This window comes from Apodemus sylvaticus, chromosome 3, assembly GCF_947179515.1.
Source record: "Apodemus sylvaticus chromosome 3, mApoSyl1.1, whole genome shotgun sequence".
Lineage (NCBI taxonomy): Eukaryota > Metazoa > Chordata > Mammalia > Rodentia > Muridae > Apodemus > Apodemus sylvaticus.
Window position 1 is genome coordinate 29,577,504 of NC_067474.1, and position 12,020 is coordinate 29,589,523.

Here is a 12,020-nt window from a genome sequence, read left to right on the forward strand (position 1 = left end):
AACTAAAAATTTCTACAATTTAACTTACACTTCTGAATAGTATGATGAAATATCTTAGTGCAGCAGGTCTCAACCTTCCAGTTCCTTATCCTGTGGCTGCCCCAACCATAAAATTATTTTTGTTGCTACTTCATAACTGTAACTTTACTACTGTTAAGAATCATAATGCAAATACCTGTTTTTTCTGATAGTCTTAGACGACCCCCCAAGGGGTCATGACCCACAGATTCAGAACCACTGTCATGTTATCTTGCTTACATGTTCATGTTCAGCAGGTCCATACTGTCTGTGCTACCCACCTGTTGGTCACTACTAGCTGTTGTGGTTTAGAGTGACTGGCTTAGTATTTTGGTGCTCACATTCTTGTAATTTTTCATACTTGCCTGATGCTACCTCATAGTACCTAAACCATTCATCTCTTTAATCATGTAGCGATATTATTTATGTCATCATAAGAAGGGTGGGTATAGAGCAATAAGATAGTTTGGGAGGCACCACATTCATGTAACTTTAATACATGGTAATTACTTATGTGTTTTTAGTTTCTACTGTTTACCTCTAACTTAAGCCTACTTTATAAATTAATGGTATGTATTCATAAAAATACATATTTATACAATTTGGTACTGTCATTGTAGTCAGGCCTCAAGTGCCTAGTAGTCTTAGAATGTATTCCTTATGAATTTGGATTTATTATTGTACGTATTTTGGTTTGTATAATTGTTACAGATAGCCCTCCAGAGATGACCACACAGACTAGCTGTAGCCAACTGAAAGTTTTTTCCCAGGCCCCTGGACTACACTTGAGAATTTGGACCTAAGTGTAACCCTAATCATTTAGGCAAGGAGGCTTTTAAAGGCGAAAACCACATCCTGTCATCTCGCTCAGCAGCTCTGGGGCAGGGAGTGTTGCACAGACAGACAGCTTAACAGAAGCTAAAATAAGCTAGCTGTGGCCTCTTGGCCTTGGGTCCTAGAGCAGAGCTGGGTAATTTGCTATGGGATTCTCCATCAAGGAGATGAAATTCTAGGTAAGCCTGAAATGGCCTTGGTAAGAATACAGGATGGAGGAACTTATGCTCAGTTTTGCTCTGTTTCATAATTAAATACTGCTTATAATTTGGGAGAGAATGTATTAGGTCAGCTTGGATATCTAAATAGTTAATATTCATCCATACATGTCACTTTTGAATGTTTTTTCTTAATTGAAAAACTGTTTCTTTTTTATTTTTGTTGTTTCACAGAAAGGGTTACTGTTTTTGTATTCTGTAATAGTTTTCGTTTATGTCTTATTTTTAATATTACACAAAAACATGTTCCTATTAAGATATTTATTATACCAGGCCACATTGTGTATAAATTTTTACTATAATAATTGTGGGCAGAACTTGTAAAAGAAACATTTAATTTTTAGTAATTGCTTGAAAGAGCTTTATTTTTGTTTGTTTTTTGGTCCATTCTATCATTGCACAAAACAATGTATGTCTTTAAAGTATTTTTCTAGTAGTCTGGAGTTCTACAGTAGAGACTACCATCTTGTTACATAGTCAGATACCAGTCTGTCCAGGGTGATTTAAATGCACACAGAGTAATCTATATGTGATACTGGAATGGTATAGTTTTCTTGATTTCCTATATTGTAACACTTTCTTTCATGAAGATAATTTTAAAATGTTTAAATAAAAACTACACAGGCCTACCTCCTAGTTTGGTATACAGTAGGATACTAGGATGGGGTCGTGAGTTTATTTGTCAGTGTTTCTAGGAGAGTGCTGCAGGTGTGTGCTGTGGAGAGCCTGCTGGGCTGTGGACCAAAAGTATGATGTCACCCTCAGGCGCTAGACAGCCGGAGTACTGCTCTCTTGGAATGGGAAAATATGTTAGCTGAATTATTTTCTACTCTTTGAAGTTGTATTTATCAGAACATTTAGAGAGCTTTGCTTGTAAATAAAAGTTGTGCTAATTGTTTGCCTCTCTGTCCTTCCACTGAAGTATGTCTTTGAGTGAAAGACCAAAAGAAGTAAAGATCCCTGGACTGAAACAAGACTCTAGGAAGCTTTCACAAGATACGTGCAACATAAAGGAGGCCCCTAAACCGAGCTCCAAAGCTAATAAGGTCGCGTCAGATGCGCTGGTTAGGGGAAAGGGCCCGAGCTATCCGCTTTCTCCAATGAAGCTTCCTGCTGCAAATAAAAATAAAGATTGGACTTCTCAGCAGCAACAGAACTCCATCAAAAACTACTTCCAGCCATGTACCAGAAAAAGGTCTGTTCTCAACAGTTCCTCCACTGTGTCTCTCAAAAACATGGTTAGATAGATAATTGTAGAGCAGTATTTTCTTTAGCCTGTTTTGTTGAGAAAGAAACAGAATGTATCTATAAAAAGTATGTATTTATGTTTTTAGAAATTATCCTTCCTCTCCCCCTCTGTGTGTGTGTGGGGGGGGCGGGTCTGCCTGTGCACATACACTCTCACTTTGTGTGTGTGTGTGTGTGTGTGTGTGTGTGAGTGTGTGTGTGATAGAACATTTTTGGAGGTCAGAAGAAAACTTGTAGGTGTCAGTTCTCTCTTTTCATCATGTGGGTCCTTGGATCTACTGCGATTGTCAGCATCTCAGTAAGGTTTTCTATCACTTCAATGAAACACCATGACCAAAAAAGCAAGTTGAGAAGGAAGGGGTTTGTTTAGCTTACACTTGCAGGTAACAATCCATCATTGGAAGAAGTCAGAACAGGAACTCAAGCAGGGCTGGAACCTGAGGCAGCTGATGCAAAGGCCATGGAGAGGTGATGCTTACTGGCTTGCTACCCAAGCCTTGCTCAGCTTGCTGTCTTATAGAACCCAGGACCTCCAGCCCAGGGTGGCACCACCCACAATGGGCTGGGCCTTGCCCTTAGCACATTATTAATTGAGAAAATGCAGTACAGCTGGATCTCACGGAGGTATTTCCTCAGGTGAGGCTACTTTGTCTGTGATAACCTAGCATGTGGCAAGTTAACATACAAACCCAACCAGTGCGGTCAGGATTAGTGGCCCTCATTAGCAGCTGAGCAGTGGTTTTATTTCTAAGCTTATTCCATCTGTTTTGTCCTAAACACCCACTTCTCCGTCACTAGGTCCATTATACAGACTGAACTTAGCATTTCTTCATCTCCCTCCTGCTTTAGCTTTTGTTTTTGTGTGCTGCCCGTCTTTAGGAAAGATTAATCAAACCAAAGTTCCAGATCATTTTTCTCTTTTTTTTCTGTAATAGTCTATCTTGGGAGGTCTAAGGTATTGTAATACTTAATTATTTCCCCTCTGCCTTCCTCCCTGGGATCACATCTCTCTCCCTTACTGGACATTTGCAGCCAGCTCTTATTTCGATCTTTGATAGCCTAGAATGCAGAGAAGCAAGTGTTACTCCTCTAAACTGTTGTAAAATTTGTGTTAACAAAAATTCTTAGTACTTCTTGAGTGAATGATGTACTGCTGTATAGAGTACTGTTAGAACATGGCCACATAGTATTTTCAGTATTCAGTTGATGTGTATTCTAAATGTAGCCTGTTTGGCTTGATTTCTTGACTCCAGCTCTCTTTAACTCATCAGAGTACAGTCCCAGGCATAAAGGTTTTAATTGCCCATGAATTCCCTGCACCACTGAATAAGGAGCTGCCTTCTGCCAGCAGGCCCTGTGTATTTTTATATATTTCTCTTTTTCCTTCACGTCAGTTCATTGGATGATTCTCAATTAGCAGAGAGGACAAGGCTCGTCAAATGCTTTAACCATAGGCTCCGTCAGTTCTCTCAACACAGTAGAAAAGAATATGAAGCGCATACCCATGGGAAAGCTGATGTTCAGTAAGATTGTAATAAAGTTAGGAGAAGGTTATGAGTCACATGGCTGAGTACTAAATAATAACAGATTAAACAAAACCCCTCATTCTGACTTTGTTTTCCTTTTCAAACCTAAGGGAAAGGGACGAAGAAGATCCAGAACTGTCCTCATGCAAATCATCAAGACTGGAACTCTCCTCTTCTCTCTTGGAACCAACACAACCTGCCGGACCCTCACTGTGGAAAAGCAAGGAGCACCAGTCTCGCAGTGCGACTCTGGACAGGGAAGCCGACGCCTCGTTTGTGGGGGAAGTAGACATAAAACCCAATGGGAAGAGTCCTGACAGTAAATCACTTCCCACAGAAAATCTTAGACCAAAAAAAAGAAAAGTTGATTTAGCTACAGAAGAGGAAGCATTGGAAGAGTCACTCAAGACTGCAAAGCCAGAGCTGGCAGTTGAAGTGAAGGTTGAAGGGCCGGAAGCAGATGTCACCATCAGAAAAAAGCCAAGGATCGGTGCAGAGAGGGATCAGCCCCTGAATGGCAGATCAGTGCAGGAAAGCAATGGCGGACTTGTAAGTAATGGTTTACTTTACTGTGAGACAAGATCTCAGGTACCCAAGGCTGGTCTCATGAGATGTGTAGGCATGGATGATCGGTTGCAGTTGAGATCTTTACATGGCCTCGGCTTCATTTCCTTAAACTCTGTCCCGGGTGACCCACCACACACAGCACAGACCTGCAGATGAGTGGTTGTAATTTGAGTCACAGAAGCCCTGGCTCTGGCTCTGCCTCACAGTTAGAATCCAGAGAGGAAGAGACAAAAGTTGAGTACCGTGTGGTATTCTGTGAAATAGCAAAAGGCTTTCATTTAATATGTAAGGGTTCGTGATAATGTGATCAGACAATAAAATTAATGTTATTGCGTGTCTTAGGGTTTTACTACTGTGAACAGACACCATGACGAAGACAACTCTTAAAGACACCATTTAATTGGGACTGGCCTACAGGTTCAGAGGTTCAGTCCATTATCATCAAGGTGGGAGCACGGCAGTGTCCAGGCAGGCATGGTGCAGGAGGAGCTGAGGGTTCTACATCTTCATCTGAAGGCGGCTAGCAGAGTACTGACTTCCAGGCAGCTAAGATGGGAGTCTTAAAGCCCACACCTACCAACAGTGGCCCTATTCCAACAGGGCCACACCTTCTAATCCTGTCACTCTCTGGGCCAAGCATATTCAAACCATGACAATGTGGTATATGGTCTCATATAATTTTATTTGTATTTTTATCTTGAAACTTAGCAAACTGATGTAAGCAAGGGTGTAGCAAACCACTGGTCTGAGCACTCCATATGTCAGGAAAGGTTTTTATTGTAGATATGACAGAGAGAATAACCACAGGCATTTGGGGGGTCTACAGCAGCATGGCTACTTCTCTGGGCCAGACAGAGATACCTCTCCGATGCACAGAGAAATTGGGAAGGGCTCTCACCCAGTATGAAGAACAGGCAGCTGAAGGGTCAGGGGAGGGAGCCTGTAAGCTTGAGCATCATGGGAGTTTAGGGGGCTTGGGTACACATAACAGGTACAAGTTAATAGGGACTAGAGGAGCCTCAGGTTACCGTGGCACTTTGCTACATAAGTAGATGCCCCGTTTGTCTGTCTCCAGGAGGAACAGATAAGTTAAGTGGCTTTTTTTTTTTTTTTTTTTTTTTTTTTGGCAGACAGAATCCATTTCACACGCTCCTAAGGACCTGCCTTTGAGCTCTGTCTGTCCACCTATACTACTACAGTCCAGCCTGAGCTGAGCCCACATTCTCATTGAGACATCACACTTTGGTTGGGGTGGGACTGGTATTGGGGGTTCCCTTTGGATCTAGCAATGACATAATAAATGAAAAATACAGTGTAGGAGTTAAGAGAGAATAGACAAGTTAGGATCTATTTAAAAATAGATCACTATATTCTAGCACTAACTTGTTTTTAGTAACAGTCTTTTCAAAAAGGTTTCAAAAAGTATTAAGGATATTTTATTTTTCTGGTACTCAGGAGGCAGAGGCAGGCATATCTTGTGGATCTGAGATCAGCCTTGTATACTTAGTAAGTTCCCAGCCAGGCAGACCTGCACTGTAGGACCCTGTATCCAAAAACAAATGAACAAAACCAAACAAAAAAAAGCCTCACCTTATAATGTTAAGGTAGTTGCTGATTCTCTTGCATATGAAAGAAATGATATAGATTGGATCTGGGAGCCCTTCAACTGATTTTCCTAGTTACTTGGGCAGCATGACACACACAGCATCACATATAGGAATGGTATAGTTAACCAACCTTACTCAACATAAGATTATTCTTCGTGTGATTTTCTTAAACTAGTTTGAGGATTTGTCTTTGTAAATGCTTGTAAAGGAAGGTTGATCAGCAGCCCTGTTGCTAGTCTGCCATCGCAGCCAGATAGAGTGCCTTCTTTGTAATTTTGTTTACAATATAGAGTAACTGTTAATGTAATTTTCTGGTTATGATTTTATCACTTTATGTTGTGTTTGCATTTTTTTGGATATAGCTTACTTTTATTTCCAGAGTCACAGCATGATTGTTTTTGAGGTTTTTAAAGAGATTATTTACAACTCCTATGAACAGTGTTTTTTATTTTTTAGCAAGAAGATGAAACAGAAAAGAAGGATGAGCTTCAGAAAGAATCATGGTCAACAAAACATGAAATAGCTGTAAGGAAATTCTTATTTTATTCTTACACACATTTGACTTAAAATGATTATCATCATACCCATCTCTGAAAGTTTGCATTTCTTGTTTATAATTCTGGTCCATTTAGGGGTTTGCCTGCTCTGGAAATAGATTATGCTATAGCCATGAGACATTAATGAGTGTGGAGACTCATAGGCCTGATCCCTTTCTCTGTACTGCATGGAGAGTCTTGAGCAAATGGTTTTCTTAAGGAAAGTTGTTTATCAAATGACTGAAGCTTTTCCAGCACAATTATTGTTTATATCAAATAAAGTAATGGATATGTGAAACCTGTAAGTTCCAGAAAGATTAGGCCAGTTTTACTTAAGTAAGGTTCTGATTACATTCGTTATCATCAGATGAGCCTCTATGGGGGCTTTTCTCTTTTGTTCTTTCTATCTGTACTCATCTTACATATAAATTATATAGTTCATTAATTAAAAGAATTAATAGCTGGGTGTGACCTATGCCTTTAGTCCTAGTAAGGCAGAAGCAGGTGGCTCTCTATGAGTTTTAAGCAAGCCTGGTCTACATAGCATTTTCCGGGTTAGCCACAATTTCATAGTGAGACCCCTTTCTCCAGAAAAGAAAAAGAGAATTAGGATGGTCAGTCTTGATGTGTAAGTATTGGGATGAATAGGTTAGATAAGGATTGTATGAGAAGTAAAAAGAATTGTGAATCCAGGTTGTGAATTTTAAGTCACTATAGTCATAACTCAAGCACATATTTGTTAACCAGAATAGGAACTGTTATAATTAATACACTTTTGTTAACGAGAAATGAGTTTTTTCCTGTAGCATAAAAACCCAGATTCAAGGAACTCATGGAAAGCATTATCTGCTGACAGTAGTGTTTTCCCTGTAAAAAGCCAGTGAGATAACCGAAGCAGTGGTAGTCAGCGGGCAGGAACATGGGGCATGGAGCAAGACTTCCTGGCAGATTTGTTTCAACTTTGGAAGTGTTGGTTGTGTGGTGTGCAGTTAGATGTCCCAAAGAAAATTGGGACCTTTCTGTCAGTCAGTGCGCGCTGTAACCATTGCAGCTTTGGGCACATCTCATGGATTTGCTGCGCATACTTTTCTTATGCCATGGTTTCACTAGGAATTCATTGAAAAGCTGTACTAGGTCAGGCCAGCAGCATCCAGCCAGTGACAAGGTTTTGGGGTGCAAGTTTGGCTTCCGTGAATGTTCTGGAGCGTCTCAGTCCATCCAGTTAAATAATCATCACGGATTGTCATGTACTTTGGGTTGCATATCACAGTTTGATTGAGAAATGGCTGGTCTTACAGATAAGAGAGGATGATATTCAAGCTGATGTATTCTTCTTCTTATCATCGTCATTATTGTTACTGTCCAGCTCACAAGGCACCGCTTTTCACCTTTCCAGTTTACTCCAGATGCTGAACAATAGTTGAGTGTCCCATGGTCCCCATTCAGTGACTTCCTGCGGTTGTTAAGATCCTTCTTACTACTGCTGACTTCTTGGCCAGGCCTTCTGAGGGCTGCCACCACACCCCTCATCTTCAAAGCTCCTGCCTCTTTTGCCAGATCTCTTGACAATCACTGTATTATGTTTACTATTTGTTCCTATGTTCCTGGTTCAAGGGCTCTGCATACAGTCTCTGCTTCCTTAGGGGCCATTTTGAACTCAGCAAACCCACTCAGATTTGCTTTTTGTTTGACATCATTTTTTATAATATAAAATGAATATAAAATAAGCAGAAAATAAAGTCTTTGTAAAAATATAAAGCATGAAATACGCATTGCGATACTATATTCTATAATCACATTTGTTAAGAATGTGTTTCAGTATCATAGGGCAGATTTTAACATTGTAAAACGGCACCTACTACATAAGCACCCAACCTCGCTGAACAGGTTATCAGTAAATGACCAAGTATGACCAGAATTGGTTTCTAGATATGTTAAAAATATAAATATTGTGGGTGGAGATCTATAGAATAGAATATTTAATATTTGTGGCACACAGTATTAATGGGAAAGAAGCAGACTGATGATATATGTCAGGAGAACATCTATAAGAAGGAAGCTTGCTAAGATACTATCCAAGCCTCTAGGTGAAAAATACTGTACAAATTATAGTGTCTGGGTGGACATGCTATAGATGTTTTCAGAACTGTAGAGTTCCTGAGTCATGTTCTGGTTTTGAAATAGATATGACTGATCCCAAACACAAAGTTCAGGTGCGAGAAACAACTCTGTTTTCCCTTGGTATTTGGATTTTTTCTGTAGATCTCTAAATGACAAATCCCTTCCCTTTGGATCTTACCTAACCATTTACTCTCCACTTAAGACTCGTGATGAACATCTGGACAGTAGTGAGGAGCTTCCCATAAAACTGCTGCTGACTGAATTTAGGTCATTGGTTGTCCGTAACCACACTTCCAGAAATGTGTGTGTGAGTGATTGTGGTCCACTGAGGAATTTCAAGAAATTTAAGAAGGTAAGAGTCATTATTAATTGTGTCTCCAGAGGGCAGTGTTTGGATTGTTGTTAGAAACAACACTGGCACTACATACAGATAAAAGGAGTAGTTAATGGGAATTTTTGTTTTGCATTTTAAGCTGATTTGGTTTTTGTGTGTTATGTGGAGGTTAGAAGACAGGTTGCAGGAGTCAGTTCTTTCCTTCCACAGTGTACATTCTAGAGTATGAAGTCTTGATTATCAAGATTGACACAAGTGCCTTTATCTAATAAACCACCTGGCCAGCCTCTAAAAGCAGTATTTTGAAAAACCTATTCTACTTCTTCTGTTCCAAACAGAAGAAATAACTAAAAGACAGCACAGACTATTCATAAACATAGGACACTTAGAAAGAAATGTACTTAATGATTACATAGTTCTGATGCTTCTGTTTTTCCCAACTTAAGCATTAAGTAGACTTTATCACTAAGGACAGAGCCATAATGGTTCTGATGTTGATCTGTGACTACCTGAAAGCGTTCTTCACCTCAGGACTTTATGAAGAGAGTTAAAGTAAATAGTCATATTCAGTTGTGAAATTTTATGGTTGGGATAGTATAAGTGGAACTGTGTGTACTCTGTCACTGTCAGACCTGAAGTGTGTGCACTGTATCACATCACTTCCCTCTGTCACTGCCAGACCTGATGTGTGCACTGTATTACATCACTTCCCTCTGTCACTGTCAGACCTGATGTGTGCACTGTATTACATCACTTTCCTCTGTCACTATCATTAGACTTGATGTGTGCACTGTATTACATCATTTCCCTCTGTCACTGTCAGACCTGATGTGTGCACTGTATTACATCACTTCCCTCTGTCACTGTCAGACCTGATGTGTGCACTGTATTACATCACTTCCCTCTGTCACTGTCAGACCTGATGTGTGCACTGTATTACATCACTTTTCCTCTGTCACTATCATTAGACTTGATGTGTGCACTGTATTACATCATTTCCCTCTGTCACTGTCAGACCTGATGTGTGCACTGTATTACATCACTTCCCTCTGTCACTGTCAGACCTGATGTGTGCACTGTATTACATCACTTTTCCTCTGTCACTATCATTAGACTTGATGTGTGCACTGTATTACATCATTTCCCTCTGTCACTGTCAGACCTGATGTGTGCACTGTATTACATCACTTCCCTCTGACACTGACAGACATGATGTGTGCACTGTATTACATCATTCCCTCTCTGACACTGTCAGACCTGATGTGTGCACTGTATTACATCACTTCCCTCTGTCATTGTCAGACCTGATGTGTGCACTGTATTACATCACTTCCCTCTGACACTGACAGACCTGATGTGTGCACTGTATTACATCACTTCCCTCTGTCACTGTCAGACCTGATGTGTGCACTGTATTACATCATTCCCTCTCTGACACTGTCAGACCTGATGTGTGCACTGTATTACATCACTTCCCTCTGTCACTGTCAGACCTGATGTGTGCACTGTATTACATTACTTCCCTCTGTCACTGTCAGACCTGATGTGTGCACTGTATTACATCACTTCCCTCTGTCACTGTCAGACCTGATGTGTGCACTGTATTACATCACTTCCCTCTGTCACTGTCAGACCTGATGTGTGCACTGTATTACATCACTTCCCTCTGTCACTGTCAGACCTGATGTGTGCACTGTATTACATCACTTTTCCTCTGTCACTATCATTAGACTTGATGTGTGCACTGTATTACATCATTTCCCTCTGTCACTGTCAGACCTGATGTGTGCACTGTATTACATCACTTCCCTCTGACACTGACAGACATGATGTGTGCACTGTATTACATCATTCCCTCTCTGACACTGTCAGACCTGATGTGTGCACTGTATTACATCACTTCCCTCTGTCACTGTCAGACCTGATGTGTGCACTGTATTACATCACTTCCCTCTATCACTGTCAGACCTGATGTGTGCACTGTATTACATCACTTTTCCTCTGTCACTATCATTAGACTTGATGTGTGCACTGTATTACATCATTTCCCTCTGTCACTGTCAGACCTGATGTGTGCACTGTATTACATCACTTCCCTCTGACACTGACAGACATGATGTGTGCACTGTATTACATCATTCCCTCTCTGACACTGTCAGACCTGATGTGTGCACTGTATTACATCACTTCCCTCTGTCACTGTCAGACCTGATGTGTGCACTGTATTACATCACTTCCCTCTGTCACTGTCAGACCTGATGTGTGCACTGTATTACATCACTTCCCTCTGTCACTGTCAGACCTGATGTGTGCACTGTATTACAGCACTTCCCTCTGTCACTGTCAGACCTGATGTGTGCACTGTATTACATCATTTCCCTCTCTGACACTGTCAGACCTGATTACTGTCAGACTTGTGCACTGTATTATGTCACTCCCTCTGTCACTAACATTAGACCTGATGTGTGCACTGTATTTACGTCACTTCCCGTTCCTTTTACTCCGAGTCCTCCCACATTTTCCCCCTCCATGTCAAAGTCAGAGCCTCTTTTTCTTTCCTTATTATTGTTATCCACACACATTAATAAATAAATACAATCTACAGAGTCCATTCAGTGCCACGCCTACTTGGGACTGCCATAGCTAGTTTTCAGAAAGGAGGCTTCCAGGTTAAATCCAGCTCTACTCTTCCAACTCTTGTTTCCGAAGTACTTGGTGTTTTCAGCAATAGGGACTTGACTTCAACTTCTGGGAGGCAAGCAAGGGCTATGGCAATGGTCTGTATTATTTTGAGAGTTGCTTGGATTCTTCTGACAAACAGCTCAAAAGGAGATTTCTCATGCCTGGTACTGGGGCTTTTGTTACTGTATGGCTCTTGGAGGGAACATTTTTACCCTCAGACATATTTACACACTTATACCTGGAACTTCTGGTCCTCCCATCTCCATGCAGTCCTGGGTATCGGGTCCTAACTCAGCCCAGTTCCATCCAGGGCTGGGGTCTAACTCAGC

General features: G+C 40.8%; 1 protein-coding gene and 1 long non-coding RNA gene across 7 annotated transcripts in view; one reads left to right on the forward strand and one right to left on the reverse strand.

The window, feature by feature from the left end:
* The window catches only part of Nbn (nibrin), a 31,397-nt gene that overhangs the window by 13,251 nt on the left and 6,126 nt on the right, over positions 1–12,020 (forward strand). For all 5 annotated transcript variants that reach the window (XM_052176118.1, XM_052176119.1, XM_052176121.1 and 2 more), the window contains 4 exons: positions 1,993–2,265; positions 3,955–4,393; positions 6,475–6,543; positions 8,878–9,027. In XM_052176118.1, the coding sequence (XP_052032078.1) occupies positions 1,993–2,265; positions 3,955–4,393; positions 6,475–6,543; positions 8,878–9,027 (931 nt within the window). The remainder of the gene's footprint in view (positions 1–1,992; positions 2,266–3,954; positions 4,394–6,474; positions 6,544–8,877; positions 9,028–12,020) is intronic.
* Positions 9,847–11,268, reverse strand: LOC127680575 (uncharacterized). Of its 2 annotated transcripts, XR_007976969.1 has the most exons (4): positions 11,171–11,268; positions 10,597–10,690; positions 10,027–10,266; positions 9,847–9,928 (listed from the first exon to the last, which is right to left on the reverse strand). It is a non-coding gene; the product is annotated as an uncharacterized LOC127680575 (long non-coding RNA). The 2 variants fall into 2 exon arrangements; XR_007976968.1 differs by having other exon boundaries at positions 9,862–10,266.